At 45.8% G+C, this 21192-nt stretch overlaps 1 protein-coding gene across 2 annotated transcripts in view; it reads right to left on the minus strand.

Annotated features, from left to right (window-relative positions):
* Nucleotides 1–254: 254 nt before the first annotated feature.
* The window catches only part of ZNF697 (zinc finger protein 697), a 30733-nt gene continuing 9795 nt past the window's right edge, over nucleotides 255–21192 (minus strand). The window contains exons 2-3 of one of the 2 annotated variants that reach the window (XM_025453365.3): nucleotides 6447–6726; nucleotides 255–5037 (exon numbers count right to left, since the gene is read on the minus strand). In XM_025453365.3, coding sequence (XP_025309150.3) covers nucleotides 3614–5037; nucleotides 6447–6690 — 1668 coding nt within the window. In that variant the 5' untranslated portion in view covers nucleotides 6691–6726 and the 3' untranslated portion in view covers nucleotides 255–3613. The other variant, XM_049095666.1, reaches the window with a different exon arrangement.

Below are 21192 nucleotides of genomic sequence, written 5' to 3' on the forward strand. Positions count from 1 at the left end.
GATCCAGAGAGTAAATATCTTAGGACTGTGGGCCATATAACCTCTATCACAAAGACTCAGCCTTGCTGTTGCAGAGCAAAAGCAGCCACTGACAATATGTAAGTAAGGTTGTATGGATATGACTGTAATCCAAAACATTTTAATTGCAAAAAGAGACAGGTTAGATTAGGTAGTTTGCTGACCCCTGTTCTACGAGACAATAGCTTCCATATACTGATCTCAGTGATATTAAATGGATGACAAAGAAGAAAGAATAACATGGAAAAAGACTGATATGGATTTAATGACAAATATTCCATGGTTGCTGAACATTAGAACGCTGTCTAAGGAACCATCATTAAATAAAACAATCTGAAAATAAGGCAATTCTCACATATACAAGTACACACACAAAACCTGTTACTTTTAAAACCATTAAATTATTCACTATTTTAACAAACAGCTGTAAAATAATATTACAGTGAAGGAAAATGTGCACAAACTTCAGAAACACAGTTCGGATTGTCTATGAACACAGGTTCTTAGTCCGTATTTTTCACACATGTACAGCCTCTTGATCCTGAAGAGACCACATGGCTCAAGGGGTTAACTTCTCATCTCTTTCCAACTCAGAGCTCAAGATTTAATCAAGCCATTTAACCTACCGAAACTGCTCCAGGTTTTGCTAAGGAAAGAGCAGCCTGCACCTGACCAAATTCCCCAGGAAACAAATGATACACTTGCCTCCACCATCATTAATGAGCTGATGGATGGAATCTTCAAATGAACATTTTGAAGGGTGAACCACGGTTAATAGAGTTTGCTGAAAAAAAAAAAAAACAACCCTATTACTCTCAAACTAGATATAAGAAATGACCTCCTGACTGCATTTAAATTCACTTAATGCAGCTATGTTCCCTGAAGAATTGTAAGAAAAATGGAATCACATTTTAAATGCACCATGAGAGTGGGGGTGTTGGTGGTTGGACTGTTTTCTTCTGCTAAGGGATTTGCTCATAAAAGGGATACTGAGGTGGTGGCTGACTCTCTTATCTCTCGTACTTGAAAGAAGAGAGGTCAATGAAATCCAAAGATTTCCACTGCCACCAAATTATTCTATATAAGCTTCAATCCCCTTCCCCTGCTGAACTATCTCTTGAAAGCTGCCCATATGTAACATAGCTGATGCAGATGAGACTGTACAACAGAGTACAATGACAGCAAAAGGCCACATAACCCATAAAGTGGATAATTAATCCATGAACAATCAAAAGTTGGATGAGATTTCATAGGCACAGACTGGAGAGAACTTAAAACGGCTGGAAGAGGTAGATGTGCGTAACAAAAAAAAAAACAAAAAAACACAAAGGAATAAGATTACCTACAAACTGGTTATATTATTTTCAAAAGAGTCCTAAATACTTAGTATTCAGAGGAAAGAGAATAAATAATGGACGTTTACTTTGTTCATATTACTCAACTAAAAGAAAATAATTAGTATCTTGCAAAATTATCTATCTTTTGAAAATCTATTTGCATTTGCAAATAATAATAAACTGATTAAGAGGGCAAGATCAACAGGCTATATTATACAAGCCCAGAATTCTCGGGATTTTTTTTTTTGAAGGTGTTTTTATAAGGACAAAAACATGCTTTCCTACAGTCCCCAAAGAGGTTCTTTGCTAAAATACAACTGATCAAGTATAAATTACCAGCATCCACAGAAAAAGTTTGCTAGAACTATAAAAACAATCTTGCAGTTTTTCTTCTTTTCCTTCGAATGTGTCCAACAGTTTGTGAAGATGCTTCCATGAAAAGTACAGAGCAACCAACAATCACTAGTGAAGGAAACAAGACTGCTTTCCACAACTCTAACTTCTAAAGGCTAACCTAGGGGAGGGATTTTCAGCATAGGTGACTGAAACCTGTACAAGAGTCATCTAACTACAGCCCCCTACTAGACAGAACAAACCTAAGACACCCTAAATACATGACAAAGACCAGCTTTGTCAACAAGGACATCTTTGGCCTTTCTAGACTAGCCTTAAGTTTTCCATGAAGCATTAGAATCTTCAGTGTCTTTATTATATAAATCATGACAGGTAAGTCTTTCTAGCAGCTGAGCTGGAGAGCACAAAAGGTCAGACCGTACCTATCCACACGGTCATCTGCCTCTCTTCAAGAACAGCCTACTGTACTCCTGTCCCCAAGTCTTCCCTATGATAGGGGTCATAATACTGATCTAACTTCACAAAGACGTGAGAAACAACTAACAATCATTAAAAATCATAAAGCACTTTACAAATATAAAAGTGCTATTTTGGCATTTATAGAACAACCAGAAAACATTCATTGCTTGTGCTATTTGGCAATTTTGCACTTACACCTCTCCCTGCTCGTGCCTTCCTTGTGCAAAGCCTTGAGCTTTCTTCTGTGCCTCCCCGTGTAAGTAAAAGACATTTATTTCTACTCAGACCAAAAGTCCATTACAACGTGGATGACAGTGGCTGTTTGACGATCTCCCCATCTCCCCCGTTACTACCAAGGGGGAGGGGTGCACTGGATACAGAGTGAAGGCAGATGAGACAAAGAAGCCTTGTACCCCAACATGTGAACATTTGCTCTCCTGGATTTCTCACATAAGGCTGGCTAAACTCTGAGCTAGTTGACTTTTGTAGCAGGTCACTGGGGCAACCGTTGCTGATCTGAGATTCACTGGAAACAAGCATCATGCTGGTCTGGGAAAGCGAAAAGTCACACATAGCTAGGATTGTTTCATTTCCCTGCACTTAGAAGATCACAAGGGAGACCCGAAATACTGGGCTTGGCACACCCCTAACACCTGACATCCACATAGACCACCCTTCACCCAGCATGAAGCTAGACTACTTTAAAGGAAGTAGCAAAGAACCAGGGGGCAGGACCAAGATTTCCCAGGTGACCTTAAAACTAGTTATGAATGAGTGTCTAAACTTCAATTTTGCCCTTGAGATCAGTGTGTAAGCTTTCATGCCCAGTTTCCCCTGGATGCCTCAAAATAGCAGCGAACTGTGGCTCAGAGAAAGGAAGGGAAGAATATACAAAATATCCTCTCCAATAGGATGGACAAGGTTCCTCTACTTTTCATGAGACTGCAGCCGATGTGGGGGGGGGGGGGGGTGGCAGGGCGAACAGTGGCTTACCAGTTGGTGAGACCAGGACTGAATTATTCATACCTGCCCTGTAACCACGTCCTCCCCTTCCCTGATTCCCACAGGCCCTCAGAGCCCCACTACTCTATCGCCTGCCATCCTGTTCACTCCCCTATGCCCCCAACTCCCCTTCTTCAAGGTCCTCAAAATGCCTGCACTCCCACCGGCTCCTCACGCCCTGCTGTGCCTATTTGAAGAAGTCCCCGCTCAAGCACGTGTCCCAAGCATGCATGTCCTCGTTGGGGAGGAGGCAGGCAAATGATCACATCCCTAAAGAGCAACACTTACGCCACCCTCCCCTTCAAGACCCCCTAACACCAAGAGACTCCCCGGCTACTCAGATTGTCCCTCCCGCCCCACACCCATTTCCTTCTACACAGTCTAGTCCCAGGACGTCTACTCCCCCACATGCTCCCCGAGGGCAGCCACCCAGCGGCCCAGCCCTAGCACAGGTGCAGCTTCTGGTGCTGCGCAAGGTGCGTTTTGTAGCGGAAGCCCTTGCCACAGCCCGTGCACTTGTGCGGCTTGTTGCCGGTGTGGATGCGGCGGTGGCGGATCAGGTGCGAGCTCTGGATGAAGCTCTTGCCGCACTCGATGCAGGTGTAGGGCTTCTCGCCCGTGTGCGTGCGCTGGTGCTGCGTGAGCGTCGAGAAGTCGCTGAAGCGCTTCTCGCACTGGCCGCAGTGAAAGGGCTTCTCGCCGGTGTGCACGCGCAGGTGGTTCACCAGGTGCGAGTTGCGCCCGAAGCCCTTGCCGCACTCGCGGCACACGTAGGGCCGCTCGCCCGAGTGCGTGCGCTTGTGCGTGAAGAGGTGCGAGCTGACGCTGAAGGTCTCGCCGCACTCGGAGCACATGTAGGGCTTCTCGCCCGTGTGCACACGCTGGTGCTTCACCAGGTCCGAGCGCCAGCTGAAGCGCTTGCCGCACTCGCCGCAGCCGTGCGGCTTCTCGCCCGTGTGGATGCGCTGGTGGTTGGCCAGGTGCGAGCGGCGCACGAAGCCCTTGCCGCACTCGCCGCAGGCGAAGGGCCGCAGCGCCGCCGCCCCCGCGCCGCTGGCCGCCGCGTGCGCGCGCCGGTGGCTCAGCAGGTGCGAGCTGAGGCTGAAGGCCTCGCCACACTCGGGGCACGGGTAGGGCTTCTCGCCCGTGTGCAGGCGCCGGTGCTTGAGCAGGTCGGCGCGCCAGCTGAAGCTCTTGCCGCAGTCGGCGCACAGGTTGGGCCGCTCGCCCGTGTGCAGGCGCAGGTGGTTGGTCAGGTAGGTGTTGCGGCTGAAGCCCTTGCCACACTCGCCGCAGCGGAAGGGCTTCTCGCGCGCGGGCCGGGCCAGCGCGGGCCCCGCCCCGAGGCCCCCCGCCCCGCCCACGCCCACGCCCACGCCCACCAGCCCCACCACCCCGCCGCACTCGCCCGCCAAGCCGAAGGGCTCCAGGCTGGCGGCGGCCGCGGCCTCCGCCAGGCGGTGCATGCGCTGGTGCTGCAGGAAGGCAGCGCCCGGGCTGAAGCTCTCCCCGCAGTCGGGGCAGATGGTGGGCGCGTCCATGATGCTGGCCATCAGGCTGTCGAGCTCCCCGAGGTCCACGGCCACGGGGTGGTGGAGGCGGCGGAAGCGGCGGTGGGCGGCCTTGTCGCTCCGGTGCCGGCTCCCCAGCGAGAGGTGCCGCCTCCAGGGAAGCGTGGGAGCGGGCGGCTGCGCCTCTTCGTCCGGCCGGTTCTCGCCTGCGCTCTCCTCTTCTTCCCGGGGGCTCCGGGAAAGGCTTTCCGACTCCGACAGTCCCAGTCCCAGTCCCGGGAACATCGCCATCTCAGCTACGCCAGACGGGTAATCCTCGCGGAGGACAGCCCCTTCTTCCTCACTCAGCAGCCCATCTGCAACAGCAAAGGCGGCAGTGGGGGTGACTCTACTTGGTGTTCAAGGGGTGAAACCCAGAGGCAGCCAGTCTCAGTTAAGAGTGTGGAGCACAGAGTACTCCCCGCCCCCCCCCCCCCCCCCCCCGGTACTCTCAACCTCTGTCTCTCCAAGGCCCCCACGATTCTAGCCTCTTTTCCACCTGGTGCCTCCTGGGGAAGGCCTACAGGACACTGTGCTCTGAAACCTGGGCGAAGCCCACTCACCTGCCCCCTTGGCTGGCCAGTTCTTCTAGCAACTATCTCGAGGTCCAAGCCCCACCCACGGTACCGAGGCTCCGCTCCACAGAGCCACCCGGAGGCCTGACAGCTTAAAATGGGCCAGGCGGGACTTTGTGGGATCTTGGAAGAGATTAGCTCACTCTAACAGCTACCAATGCCTTTCAAGGCCCTGGCCGCAAAGACAAGACCACCTGTCCTAACCAGGTAACAGGCTGATTTTTAAAATATAATTTGTTGGGGTAGGACAACAAACCAAACACATCCCAGCTTAGGGGCTTCACTCTGCAAGTCGGGCAGGGGGACTGAGCACAGGACCTAGAGCTGGTGATCACAACTCAGAGACCATCCCAGAACACACACCTGTCTCTCTCTGGCTGCTTGATTCCAAGCAGAGGGCACTCCAGAAAGTTAAGAAAACGTGAAAGACCAGGCGCTTGTGTGCACTGCAGGGGAGAGCAGCAGGAAGTCTGGGACATGTCATGGGGGGAAGAAATGAACCTCATAGTCTTGGCCATAAGGTATTTCAGCTCTTTTCTGTCCCCAAGTCATGCACAGAGCAGTATAAAGCGATGAATGCCGGGAGATGGAACCAAGGAAGTAGGTGGAGGGCCAGCACTTCCTCTTTCCAGGTCAGGAATAGCAAGGGGTTTAGCAGAAGATTTGAGCACTTTGGGCATTATTCGCATGAACCAGGGCAGGTCACTTACCACTGAGCTTACTTATCTGCAAACAGAGATGATGACTGTAACTGTAAACATCTGGAGACTTTGTTTGCTCAGTACTATGCTAAGTCTTCACCTGCAGCAACTCATCTGAACTCCCCCAACAACCTGATGAGGTAGGTTCTGATACACGAGCTGTGTCTCCTCTTGTGTTGTTGTGGGACTGTTAATGTATAGCAGTGTTCTATATGCTGTAAAGTGCTGCGCTAGTGAGTTACCCTCTTCACCCATGCTTACCAGAAGAGCCCACTTCAGACTGGACTGAAGAAAAGGATGTTTCTCAGGCTTAAGGTGATACAGAATCCGCTTAATGGTCTCCACTAGAAGGCTCTCCCACAAAGAATGCTGAGGCTGGTTCTAACTCTAGAGGAGCTAGAAATAATTGTGAGTGGGGCAACTTCCATGAAAATGCCAGCTTTTCCTCACCTGGGCAGATGTCAGACACCAGTTCCCTCTCCTCTGGGTCCCTTCCTAGAGCTTCATCCTGTGGGTTGGAGCCCAGCTCCTGCTCTGGGTGGCCTTCTCTCTTGTCTGCATCCTGTGGATTAGAGCCCATTCCTCTTTCTTCTGGGTTCCATTCCCTGTCTTCAGAGTTCTCAAAATCAGAGCCCATCCTTTTGTCTTCTGAGTCCTGGGCTTCATACACACCCTGTTTATTTTCTTGTTCCATCCAGGAAGAACTGGACAAGGGAGATGACCGGGACCCCTGTTCCAGACAAAACACAGATAAAGGTCAGGTCAGTTTGGCCTCATGCCCCCACCATATCTGGCCTTGATTTCCACGAAAATCAGTGGCACAGTCCAAGAAAATGTGTAGAGTTCCAAGCCTCAGATGACAAATCGCTGCTACACCCCACATTTTAAGATGCACAGAACCAAGCACAAAAGAGGCTGGTCTGGGTGGTGTGGGAACAGTGGCAACTCATTCTGAGACCACATGCCAACTCTCCCTGGATTGGATACAGTTTAATCTGCTTCCATCTCTGAAGTGGATTCTTCTATTACCATGACTTTTTAGCCTTAGTGTGGCTGTTCCCATCTTTCAGCTGAGAAAACCGTAAAGTTCAAAAAGAAGACCCCATTAGCCTTAGACTAACTTGTAAGCGGTAAGGTGGGGATTAAACCAATGAGCACCTGCTGCCTTCCTGCAAGCAGTGAGTGAAAAGAACTCAAGCTTTAGCAGGTCTGCTGGGGGTGGAAGAGGATGCAGGGATCCTCTATGATAGAAGTCATCACTTTAGCCTTACTACATATTTGGCCTTACTATATCCTTTAATTGTAGGGAACCCTGAAGAGGAACGTGACCCCCACATAACTGGTAACCCCTCTGCAGAAGAGGCCAACATGTGAATTGTAGGAAGAAAATGACCTCAGATTCCTAAACCTTTTGTAGAGGTCATATTTACATGTAAAGGCCCCTTGCCAAGACTGAGCAGTTGAGCCAAAAATAATCGACTTCTGCCATCCATCACTCTTACAGCTTAGCTCAAGGCAGCAAAGCAGATTATTGGTTAAGGATCTTGAACTAAGACTTTGAAATGTCCAGTACTCTCTGCCTCAGCAGCCCCCAAACAGGACTTACACCAATACAGCTGAGCAAGATGTTCTCTCCTTGTCTGGGAGCTTTCCCTGCCTCTGTTGAGAGGACTTTCCCCAGGGCAGCCCTGGCTCTGCAGACTCCTGCCAGCCTTACTCCAGGGCTCAAGGCAAGTCAGTTCTCCTCTCATTGTCTCAGTGTCCTCCTCAGTGCCAGGAGGACAATGATACTTTTTAACCCTTCTCCCAGGAAGGATGTCAGAGGAAACATTAAAATGGGCTTTGGAAAACACTGTAAAGAGGAATTGATCCTGAGTTTTACAAACATGGAATACATGTGTCATTTCTCTTTCCCATATGGAATACACATTATTTCTCTTTTTAAGTCCCGATGCCATTCCAGCACATCTCAGACATACCAGCACCACCATAATTTCGGCAGATACGTTACCCTAAATAGCATATTGTACCCTTTCTCAGAGATGAGAATCTATTCCCTAGATTAGAGTGAAAAATGAAGCTTATCCCTTAAACATTATAAGAAAATGCCTGTGTCTGTGGCTGTTTGGTCAAGAGAGTCCTGGAACTCAGTTTCCTTAGAATATACATAGATTCAAATGACAGGTTTCAAAGACTCGGGGTGAGAAAAATCTCATTAAAGCTATAAACTTTTTAAGAGGGGTATCACACAAGAGACTATTGACCCTAAATCACTTCTACCCATAACTCTCAGCCTTCTGGTACTCAGAAGCCATAGAAAGTACATCCCTTGAGTCTGCATCTATAACACACCCCAGAAGGCCAGGTGTGGAGAGGCAAGAGTAGGATTTTCAAACATGTGACCTATTGGTTTGCTAATGGCTGAAAGCAGAGAAGAGGTGGAAGCCTATGAGGGACCTAATTTAAGGCCAGCATGTAGAATTCTACATCAATAAAATAATCAAATAAGTGTGTCACCAGAAATTCATAAAACTAAAATGGCCAGGTGTGGTCCTGGAATGGCACAGAAATGACTATAGCTCTCCACACAGAAGGGTGGGCATTAGGGGTCTCTCTGGAAAGCAGAGAAGCTTAGGGTTTCACCTCTAATCCCTTTTAAAAAGGACACAGCACTTTCTTAGTACCTGAGGCATAGCAACATAGAATGAGAGTACTTTCTGACTTGTGATTTCTCAGGGGCCAAGAGATAATTCATACCAGAGATATTAAACCAAGAAACATAGCTTTTATAGATTTAAGGGGAGAAAGGAAAAGAGGCCGAGGCCAAGTTCCCCAGTTGGGGCTGGAGTATGAAAGTTCACAGCTCAGAAGGTTCTGAGCTCCCAAAGGGAACATGCGCAGATCCTCATTCACCTGAGAGGAGGGAAGATTAGGTATGCTCTAAAAAGAGTGGGAAGCTCCTGTCACCCAGAGGGACACCACTCGTGGGCACAGCATCTACTCAGATTTATTTAAAAGTGCACCATGTTAGAGCAAACCTGGAAATCTACATGCCCCACAATATAGATTCCGTTCCATTCACGCCGTCACAGCATGAGGTTCCAGGCAGCTATCAGGGAACAGAGAAGGCTATTTAGAAGTAAGGAAAGGCAGTCATGATATATTGTTAGATAAAAACTAGCTGTTTTTTTTATCTCATTTTATTTATTACTATATGCATACTTTGTAGATATATACATGCGCACACACATATATATTTACACACGTATATACCGGTTCAAAGAGAAGAATCAGAACATTATTGAAGTGTTAAATATCTCTTGGTCACTTCTAATGGTTTTGTATCATTTAATCTAAACAACTCAATGATGAAGGGTATTATTTTCCACTTCAGAGATGAAGAAACAGGCACAGAAGTTGTAACTAGCTCAAAGTCCTACAAATCATTAGTAACACAGTGGGGATTCAAACCCCTACACAACAGCTCCACTGTCCATTTAGCCCAAAGCTAGTATGCTGCTTGGAATCACTTTTCCTTTTGGTGAACATCTATATTTTCTATAATAAAGATATATTTTTATCAGCAAAAAAAAAAAGCCAACTTTGTTTTTAATGTGATAGGATACATTGAAGAAAAAACTACAATTATTTTAGAAACAACAAAAAGACAAGGGCAGATGTTGTACTTATCTCAATCTATGGAAGACTTAATTTTCAAAAACGTTATCTAAACAGTGTGGTATAACTGAAGTGTCAGTCAGTGGATCTGTAAGCACATTTTGTTCCAACTTCTTGCCCATTCATTCTCAGAATAAAAACTAGCAACATGTTTTTTGGGGTAAGGCCAGGGCTGGATAATGACTGGGTGGCAGGGCACTGTGATAGATTTGCGGCTACACTGACCTAGGTTCAAATCCTCTGCTCTGTCAGCTACTTTACTGTGTGCAAGGTACTAAACCTGGCTCATCTTCAGATTCTGCATCAATAGAAACAAGTATGCTACTGCCTATAAGATTTGTTCCTTATATCCTATAAGATTTGTAAAAGTAGCAGGCATACAGTAGAGACACAATAAGCAGTAGTTATAATATTATGAAACTTAAGCCAACTTCTTGACTTAAAAAACGATGTACATGCACACATACCCTCACTCTGTATTCACCAAGAATGGCTTGTGGCAAGAACGAGCAGAGCTTCCTGTGGCCTGGCTACTAAAGGTTCTACAACCAACAGCCCTGCCCTGTGGACACAAGAACCAGGGAGGGGACCTAGGGTAAGGGAAGAAGATGCAGTTCCATATTGGTTCAGAGATGTTGATAATACATCCTGTATTCATGGGATCCCTGGGTGGCGCAGCGGTTTGGCGCCTGCCTTTGGCCCAGGGCGCGATCCTGGAGACCCCAGATCGAATCCCACGTCAGGCTCCTGGTGCATGGAGCCTGCTTCTCCCTCTGCCTGTGTCTCTGCCTCTCTCTCTCTCTCTCTCACTGTGTGCCTATCATAAATTAAAAAAAAAAAATACATCCTGTATTCAAAAAGCATAAGCAAGCTGAATGAGGTGTATGTACAAGAAACCCTGGCTGTACTGTAAGGGACAGCCCCCTGCGCATCGCCACAGAAGAAAGAGAAGTATAAGGCAGGAAGTAAACCAAACAGGTAATGGTGGGAGCAGTCAGGTGGACCAGATTAATTCTGGGTCTAGTTCTAATCACTGAACTAGCAGAGATGGGGAAGAGCCCATGTTTTTGGCCAGCAGAGCCCTATGCTGTGTAACTTTTGAGTACTTGCCTCCTTTGGGGTTCTGTTCAATGAGGAGGTTAGGTCTGAATGTACCTGAGTCCTCTTCTAGCTTGTCATATGACATGCAGGAGAGAGTTAATCCAAGGAGGCATCACTGTCAGTGTCATTAGACATTTTCAGCTGCAGCTTGTTTACTCAACTTGCAAAGCAAGTTGCTGACATCCCAAATGCCCGCCATCACCACCACAGCTTTCTCTTGGGTGCAAGTGATTTCAGGGTGGGATCCGTCAACTTTGCCAAGACCATTCTAGAATCTGCAATATTTTTCATGTCCTTTCCTCCTACCCCATGCCCACCTAATTCAAAAAGAGTAATGTTCATTACCCTATGAAGTCACTAGGAAAATGCTCAAGTGCCTTCTAGATAAATTTGACCCCAGTTGAAAGATTAATCAGATCAATTTAAAGATAATGCCACAGAGTGGAAGTAAATGGGATAAAGTATGTTGGAAGGAGATATGGGGGTGAGAGAGAGAGGAAATGAGATGAGGGAAGAGAAAGTGAAGCCCGAGTTAGAATTTATTGGCACATTTTCCCAGTGGCCCCCTCTAGGGCTCTTTGCAAAACCTAGCCCTTTCCAAAAGCCAGAGCCCCACCACTTTATGGAGTCAACAGCACTTCCTCGGAGCAGGCTGGGGCAGATAAGCGTGCCTCACCTCTCCCTCACCTTCCTGAAAGATAAAGCACTGGCCATCTTTCTCCAGGGCATCTGGCACAGGACCCCACACTGTCATGCTACCTCTGGCCAGGGTGGGTGGAGTAGCAAGAGGTGCTCCCAGGCCCCTGCTGTGAGATGGTCTCCCACTGGGTGATGCAGCTCATTTGAGCTCCCGGTAACATAGCTCCACTCCAAGGTATAGTAAGGAGTCTGGCCAGCATGTCCTAACCCCTTGCCTTGGCATTGCTGCCCGGGAAGGGGGTGCTGGCCAGGACACGCTGAGCCTGGGGAGCCCAGGAAGCAGAGCGAGGCCCACCCAGGGCCTTGGGCAGGCAGAGGGCCCTGGCCCCATGCAGACCCCACCCCCGCCCCCCAGCTCCTGGCCAGCACACTGAGCTGGTGGGGGAGTCATGTGCCATGGCCACTGCCAGGTGGCCGAGAGCCAGGCCGGCGAAGCTGTCATGTCAGGGGAAGGAAGTGGCCAGGCAGAGGGCCAGGAGTGGCTCCCACTCCACCTCCTCCAGGCTGCAGTGCCTTTCCTGTCTCCCTGTCCTCTCAAGGGTGCCTTCCTTACCTCAGCATGGGCAGGCCAGCCTCCCCGCCTCCCCTGAAGCTGGTCTGAGGCCTCCAGCCTTCACTTCCCACGCCCCCTGCACACCACTCGCTCCCTGGGGAGGGTTTCCATAGCACAGGCCGGGCAGAGACACCCGACTGGGGAGAATGCTGGAAAAACAATTTAAGGCTGCAGTTCAAAAGGCTGAACTCATGACCATAACTGGGGGCTAATCAGGGATTCCAGGGGGTTAATCATTTGTCAGTCCTCAGCACCAACTGTGTAAACAGTCAGCTAGTGCTAGCCTCTCTGGGGATATGGCCATCAGGGTCCTGCCTCCTCATGGGTGAGCCTGTGGTCATAAAGAACCCCAAGGGCAAAGAAATCCACCTCACCATATTTGTCTCTTACCATATTTGGATGCCTCCAGTGATCAAGGAGAATGTGTCTGCATCCAAAGGGGGCAGCTGACTTCCCCGGTCACACACCCAGACTGTCTGACCCAAAATGCCAACTTCCCAAGTGGCAGGCTGCCACAGGAGGTGAACATTAATTTCCCACAAAAAGCCAAAAGATTGCTGCAGCTAAGTACTGAGTACTCACCAGATAGGAGAAGCTAAAATAATATGGTTTCTTCCTTGTGGTTACTGCTTTTTTACCTGGAGGGGAAAGCCCAAGTTGAAGGAATAGAAAGGCTCAACCAAGGCAACAGAAAAATCCATTTACAATCCTCTTGGCCAGAGCTAGCCTGAGACGCCTTCCAATCTCTTTGGTCAAGAATAGCACAAATGTCCTTGGGGTCAGGCATTTCCTGTCTGTTGGTTAGGCTGGGGCCCCTCAGTTTGGCCAGAGGGCCTCAGCTTGTCACAGCTGTCAAGCCTTCACCACCACCCTACTCCTGCTGCAAAAAAATAAGAATTACTGCAATTCAGAGATAGATTCTAAGTGTCCTCAAAGCAAGATCACCTGAACTGAGAGGAAAAGCACAAAAGCTACAAGTTCTCACACAGGCATGTACTCATCCATGTTCTACACTGAACTGATTAGAATGTCACCTGATGCACAGAGTATCATCCCCTCCATTCATGATTTTTTTTCTTCACTGTGCTTGGCATTGTACTACCACCACTACCTATTATACATCCTCGACTTTTTTTCTTATCTAGTACTTGGGCAGTCCTCTTTGGTAGCTGGCTCACATGTTCAACATTTGTTATTTCATGGACTCATCAAGTTGGAAATCCCTTAGCTCAAATTGCTTCTACAGACAGGGAAGTGAGGCTTAGAAAGGGAAAATGAGCAGGTCAGAAACCAAAAGACAGCTTGCTAGAAGGGTTAGGGCCAGAATCTCAGTTTACTGATGGCCTCTCCAATGATCCTTCCATCTCTTTAAAAGAACACACCACTGGGGGCAGCCCCGGTGGCGCAGCAGTTTAGTGCCGCCTGCAGCCAGGGCATGATCCTGCAGTCCCGGAATCGAGTCCCACGTCAGGCTCTCTGCATGGAGCCTGCTTCTCCCTCTGCCTGTGTCTCTGCCTCTCTCTCTCTCTCTCTACATCTCTATGAATAAATAAATAAAATCTTAAAAAAAAAAAAAACACACACCACTTTAAAAACAGCCAGCCAGATAAATCCAGGGCATATACTTACTTGCCTTTCTTTCCTCCCATACCATTTGTCAGCATTCTCCAGAGAAACAAAACCAACGCGATGTGCATATAGGAAGATTGGCCCATGTGATTATGGAGACTGACAAGTCCAAAATCTACAGGGTGGGCCAGCAGGTTGGAGATGCAGAAAAGTGGATACTACAGTTCCAATCCAAAGGGCTGTCAGCTGGAGAATTCCTCCTAACTTAGGGAAATCAGTCTTGTTCTATTTAGGCCTTCAACTGATTGAATGTGGCCCACCCATATCATGGAGAGCAATCTGCTTTACGCAAAGTCTACCAATTTCAATATTAATCTCATCCCAAAACTCTGCCACAGAAACACCCAGAAAGTTAGATCAAGTATTTGTGTACCTCTTGGACCAGCCAAACTGATGCATAAAATTAAGCATTACACACAACAAAAAAGTCTACAATAATCCCATCGTAAGTCAAAATTTACTCATTAAAAACATCTTCTTATATATGGGTAGTTGCATGCGGTACGTATGTACTGAAAAGGACAGCAGGGAAGACTCAAAATTAATCTTAGCCGAAGAGCTTCAAAGACACATATATGTGTGGAGGCAGACACTCCCATTGCAGAGAGAGATGCAATTTAACAATCTCTTGAGGACAAGAGAGAAAGCAAACTCAGAATGCACAGCAGGTATATGTGGGATATGGAAATTGTTAACAAACAGCTTCATTCTGGAGAGTTGATGCTGGAAATCCTTGGTAAGGTTGCCAGATGAGGCCAGGTGTCCTCAGGAAGTGTTTTCCCCCAAATGATTCTGTGATCATATTTCCACTGGAATGAACGGTCCTCAAGAGAATGCTCACCGCAGCAAACAGGGAGCGAGGAGTGTTGGGACCAAAGGGTTTGATTCATACATTCAGTCACCCCAATTTCCCACTACAGATTCAACAGGCAAAACTTCTCTTCCAATTCTCTGCCCAAAATAACCGTTTGGCATTGTTGCTGAAGAATGGCTGGTGTTCCAGCCCAGTTCATTTCAGCAGCAGCTAAGTGACACCTCTGCATATAATCTGCCAAGGTGTCTTCCAACAAAGAGAAAGCAGGGATAAAAATGTAGAGACGTCTCCTGATGCTTCCGTTTCCCTGCCTAATTAAATTGTAAACTCTAGAGCTAGACTGTTTTCAGCACAAAGTGAAACATTTATATACACTGAAAACCACCTTTCTAAAAATGACATGCTTGTGTTACTCTTATTTCCTTAAAAATAACATTATCAGCAAAACCCAGATCATAGGAACTACAGGAGGACTACAGGAGACACATCAATAACAATGATAAAAATAGCAAGAATGATAAATCGAAAGGAAGGAAACTTTGTCAAACTATGTCAAAAAAACTTGAGATGGATCCAGCAACATCAATTTCAGACCTTATTTGAAACCCAATTCAACTAAAGTACAAAAACAAATTATATGACAACTCGAAAATCATGAATGCTGATTAGGTACCTGGCAGTAAGAAACTTGTTCATTTTTTTAAGGCATTGGTGTGGGGAATAGATTTCCAACGAGTTCTTATGTCTTTAAGATATATACATAATGAAGTATTTCCAGGTGAAATGATACATCTGGAATTTCCTTCATTTGAAATGAAATGTCTGGAATTCCAGGACAAAGGGGAGTAAGCAGGGAGGTAGATGAAAAAAGATGGCCATTTGCTGATCACTGTTGAAGCTGAGTGGAGAATGTGGTTTTACTATACAACTCTACCTACTTTCCTATTTGCTAAAAAAGTTACTAATAAAAGGTCTTAAAATAGAAAACATACATTTTTGTTTCTGAAACTGAAGGTTGATTATATTCATTTAAATCCTGAACAGACTGTAATAAAAGGTCAGTGACTTCCACAAAAGAATTAGCTTGCTTTTACAAAGTATGCCAAATCAGGACTCATTAAAATGCTCAATAGCAAGTAGAGCCCATGAGAATTGGGCGCAGAGGCAGTGGGGTAAAGAGACTGAAGGACCTGAACTTTGATGCTTTTGAGACTTTTTTTTTCTTTCTATGAGATAGAAGAATAGCTGTGATATGCAAAATAGAAACAGAAAACGGTTTCCACTTTCATCTACTTTTGTATTTCTGGAGAACTCAAAAAAGGATCTTGCCACACAGCCGTGCTTATTTATTTCCACCATTAGTTCAGCAACTTTACACCCCAGACTAAGAGGAAGTAAACCTGGTGAGACGTCATGGTCCTGATGAGTCTGTGAGAAGAATGCTTTATCCCCAGGAAAGTCAAACTGACAAAATGATGTGAGTATCCAACAGATTGAGTACATCAATAATTGGTCATCCCCAGAATGATCTTGTAAGGGCATGATAAATGTCAGGGTGCGTGTCAGTGAAAAGGAAGCTAATACACTAGTGATTTATGAAAATGTGATCTCTAAGAGATGAACTCTGGCAGAGACAGAACTACTTTACCAGCCCTGAGAACTTTTAAATTTAGACAGTGTCCTTCTCAGAGAGAAATGCCATCCAAATTTATTCACACCACATTGCAAAGGGCACAGGGAGAAGGTATTGTGTTCCCACTTTAGGTTGGAAAAAACCTCACAGATATCGATTTTAGCAAAGGGTGTACAGAACTTGTCACAGGTCACGGCTTTCATTCAGGAACTGGCACACTTGTCTCCAGAAGACTGTAGGGTCCCAGGCTCATTCACTGTTTGCATACCATGGTTCCCAAGCCGTTCATGAGGCTCAAGCCCTTTGGGTTCCTTCTGTCCCCTTTACCTCCAGCTTCTAGCATTTCCTGGAAAGATCAGCAGTCCTACACAAGCTTAGAAATAGAATAATGGTATTTTTCTTTTGCGTGGGTTCTTAGCCTGAGGACCTTCAGAGTCCATGAACTCTCTGAAATCTTATGTAAATGTGTCTGCAGAAACTTTTTTCTGATGAGGAGACACATAGCTATCCCTTGGACTCTGAAAGGATTCGTGGCCCACAAACAAAACAAAAACCCTGCCGTAAACCACTCCTACAGAGGACGCACGATACGTTCCTATCAGAGTATTTCAGAAATCCTCAGTGGTTTTGGGGAAGAGGGATAAGAAGAACGCATTGCAGCATGAAATCTTTTGGTGGGTTGGTGGGGAAGAGAAGATACTGACAGTAGATCCAAAATCAGGTGGTAGGTGGAGATAAAAAACATTGGTTAATTTCAAATAAGGGCTAGAGCAGAATGAGGGATGCAGCAAGAGGGCAACCTGCCTGATTGGTTTGCTGGTCTGGTCCAGTACCCTATTTTACAGATGCATCAGGTAACAGAAACTCAGAAAGGTGACATGAATTACCTATGAATGTACTAGTTAGGGGCAGACACTAGCTTAAAACATGGACATTGCAACTTTTGTTCCAACCCCCTTTCTGTTCATCCCCACGCAGCCTGTTGGTGCTTGGCTGAAACACACTGATGACTTGCGGCCCCCTATCATATTAGCTCACCTGCTTTTCACTTCCTAATCACTTGTGTTACACGGCAGGTGCACTAAGAGGGCCTTAAGTAGCTCTTCAAGCCTCTAACACACAGCCTCTCTGGGATGTAGCTAATTTATACAAGTTTAACGGTGGGTTTATGGCTCCCATCAGCTGCTTACTTGGGCAGTGAGTCAAAGCACATTAATCAAGCCATTACCTACCAAGGACACAAAATGCTTTGTTAGCTAATCCTCCTTTTCTCCAAGGAAAAAGAACTAAAATCAGGCCAAAGTCGCCAACTCATTCCAAACAAATCTTCAAAGTGTTCACAAAGTCATCCTGCCTGCAACTGAAAACCTGGAAATACCCAGGTGAAAGGGGCGTTCGGGGAGTATCCTAGAACTCTGCAATATAAGGAGCCCTGATTCACCACCCCTAATGGCAAGTAAAAAAAATGTACCACCCATACTCACCCAACAGGACCTATTACTACAAATACAGTTTCTCAGATTCACCCTCTTTTTTATTACATCTTTTTGCTCCTGCTGTAACAGCTCTGCATTCTCTGTGTGGGAGGTGATGCAGAAGCAGGCCAGGTGGTGGGAGCAGGCCAACCACAAGCTAAATTTTGCTGAAGAGACACTATCCACAGATAATGAGACAATCTCATGATTTTTTTGTTGTTGTTGTTGAAGATGTCTTTAAAGGATCTCCTGTTTTACCCATAAGGAAAATGAGGACTGGGGGAAGTAAATGGCTTGTTTCAATCCACAAAGGTAGTGACTTGTTGGCAGAATTGTGACTACCACCCAGGTTATGTGATTGCTTTGAAGTTCAATCTCCCCTGCACTGAACCCCCCTAGCCAGCTCTGTCATATTTATGGGTTTAGTGCTCTGGAGTTATTGATACAGCACTTCAAGGATGCTACCTTCTTCCTTCCTATTTTTTCTTGTTCTCTTCTTTTTTTCTATTTTTATTTTAATTATTTTTCCTCTAAAAAACAACACAGGAAATGTTCTTCAAACTTATCTTCATGGGATGCTTAGAAATAGTCTCTGATTTAACTACTTTTCTTAGAGAAAACAGATATCTTGTTGGCTAGAAAAAAGCGGTCATTTGAATTAGCTTTGACTTAATGGAGTGTTATGGTAAACAGTTAATATTTCCAAGTCCTTGGTAAAGCATTTGAAAGAAAAGTCATGAGAGAGGTGGGGGGGGGGGGGGCGTTTAGAGAGAAAAGAAAGCCCAGGAAGCATCAACCTAAAGAATTATTGGTTATACCATTTTAAAAGAATTTTAAAAGACATTTTTTTCTAGCAAACTATGAAACTCTAAGGTGAGATGCTTTTTCCTCACATTATCATTTTTTAAATTCCCCAAACTAATGATCAAACTAGATTAGATTCCCTTCTGCAGTGCCATGTTTTGGCCAACAAGTCTCACAGGCTCATAGGAAAAGGAGGGATGGGTGCCAGTGAGCCCTGCTAAACCGCTTCATCATCACCACACACATCAGTTTCCCAGTTAACTGCAGGCTGCCCATGTGTGGGCCATCTCAGCAGATAGTATTTTCTGCAGCTGACTTGCTTTCAAAATAATCTCTCTCTACTTCCTTCTTCTCCAAAAAATAATGTTCCTCTCCTTTGTTTCTTGGACTTGCCTATGGTTTTGCCATAGCTTTCATGTCTCAAATTACAGTTCTCTCCTTTTCCCAAATAAACCCATTTTGCTGGTAATATAATGGACTTTTATTTTTAAGGTTAACACCATCAACGCTGTAAAGTGCTTGGCATATACAATAGGAATTCGGTAAATGACTGCAGAAATCCTGTTGAGACACTTTCCTTGGCAATACTCTCCTTCCCTAGCATTGATGTTATTACCTGCCCCAGTCCTCCCTGTGATCACTTTCCACTTTGTCTCCTCCTCTTAGCCCCTAAACCAGTCAAACTTCAAGGTTCTTGTTTGCATTTTCTTCTCTTGATCATCTAGCCCCTTTTCCCTAATTTGAAATAAACACCTCTATCCAGAGGCTGCAGTAGTTTGAACCTCTTGCCCAAGCCCTGATAACCTGCTCCAGGTCCATGTTTTCTAATGATGCACCAAGCATTATACCCGAGGAGCTCTAATATCCTTCTAGTCCTGAAATGCTGCCCTGCACATTGGGGGACATGGGACAGGAGGTGTCAACAGACATGGGTTCAAGTAGAAGTTTGCCACTTACACGTTGTATGCCCTTGAGACATTTATTTATCTCTTTGAGGCATAGTTTTCCTCATCTATATAAGAGAAAAACAAGTGACCTTGAAAGGTCTTTCTGAAGACTAAAGGAATTTCCATTTATAATGTATCTGACCCTTGTCACACCAAGAAACATTTCTTTTCCCGAATCTTCATTACAAATTGGCTCCTCACAGTGCCCGTTTCTTTTCATGCCACTCTGTCCTTACTCACCGCGAGGCTCAAAACCCTGGAGTCTGGCCCTTCGTCATCCCTTTCAATCAAATTGGCTGCCCAGTCCTTCGTCCTTCCTTTTACTTCTTTCCTGTGGCCACTATCACTGCCGTAACATCTTACCAGTTACATGCACCTACACACCACCCCTGGATCAGTCTTAGAACATAGGTGCTGGGGCACCTGGGGGGCTCAGTGGGTTGAGCGTCTGTCTTCAACTCAGGTCATGATCCTGGGGTCCTGAGATCGCTGCTCCATGGGGAGCCTACTTCTCCCCCTCCCTCTGTTCCTCTACCAGCTTCTGCTCTCCCCCTCTCTTAAATAAATAAAATATTGGAAAAAAAAAAAAAAACTAAACATAGTTGCCACTGCATTTATTTCTCCTGCTCCTAAACCTCTAATTGACTCTGCCACTCTTCAGAGCAGCACAAACTCCCAGTCCTCAACAATATAGCTCAAGACTCTCTTACTGCTCCCTGACCTCTAATGGGCTAATGCCAGGCAAAAGGATTGCTTTATGCTCCCCAGAAGGCACCTGTGTTTTTCCTCTTTTAGCCATGCTCTACCTCCTCAGAGAGAAACAGCGTGATGCAGTCTCTCCTTTCCTGAGTGAAGCAATATCTGTAGTGGTTAACCACCTGTATGAATCCAGCCTTTAGCTCTATTACCTTAAGCAAGTTGCTCAATCTCTTTGAGCCCTGGTTTTTTCATCTATAAAACAGATAACAACTATACATACCCTATATGCTTGTTAGTGCTCAAGGAGAATTATTGTTTCACTTCGTATGACTTTTTTTTTATTTAAATTCAATTTGCCAACATATAACACCCAGTGCTCAACCCATCAAGTGCCCTCCTTAGTGCCAGTCACCCAGTCGCCCCATCCCCCCACCCTTCTCCCCTTCTGCAATCCTTTGTTTGTTTCCCAGAGTTAGGAGTCTCTCATAGTCTGTCTCCCTCACTGATTTATCCCCACTCGGTTTCCTTCCTTTCCCTTATAATCCCTTTCACTATTTCTTATATTCCACATATGAGTGAAACCATATGAAAATTGTCTTTCTCTGATTGATTTATTTCACTCAGCATAATACCCTCTAGTTTCATCCATGTTGAAGCAAATGGTAAGTATTCAACCTTTCTGATGGAGGAGTAATATTCCATTGTATATATACCATATCTTTTTTTTTTTTTTTAAGATTTTACTTATTTATTTGACAGGGAGAGAAAGAGAGAGAACACAAGCAGGAGGAGCAGCCAGAGGAAGAAGCAGGCTCCCTGCTGAGCAGGGGCCCGACATGGGGTTCAATCCCAGGACCCTGGGATCATGACCTGAGCCAAAGACAGATGCCCAACCTATTGAGCCACCCAGGTGCCCTACCACATCTTCTTTATCCATTCATCTGTCAAAGGACATCTTGACTCCTTCCACAGTTTGGCTATTGTGGACATTACTGCTATGAACTTTGGGGTGTAGGTAACTTGTCAGTCATATGACTCTTTATTTTTTTTTTTCGTATGACTCTTTAAAGTAGTTTTCCTTATCTTATTCTGTCTGACATTAGTTTTTAAAATACAATCAGAGTTAGAATAATTTGTATCTTGTTTGTTCTCCCTCCCAACCAC

This window comes from Canis lupus, chromosome 17 (genome assembly GCF_003254725.2).
Source record: "Canis lupus dingo isolate Sandy chromosome 17, ASM325472v2, whole genome shotgun sequence".
Lineage (NCBI taxonomy): Eukaryota > Metazoa > Chordata > Mammalia > Carnivora > Canidae > Canis > Canis lupus.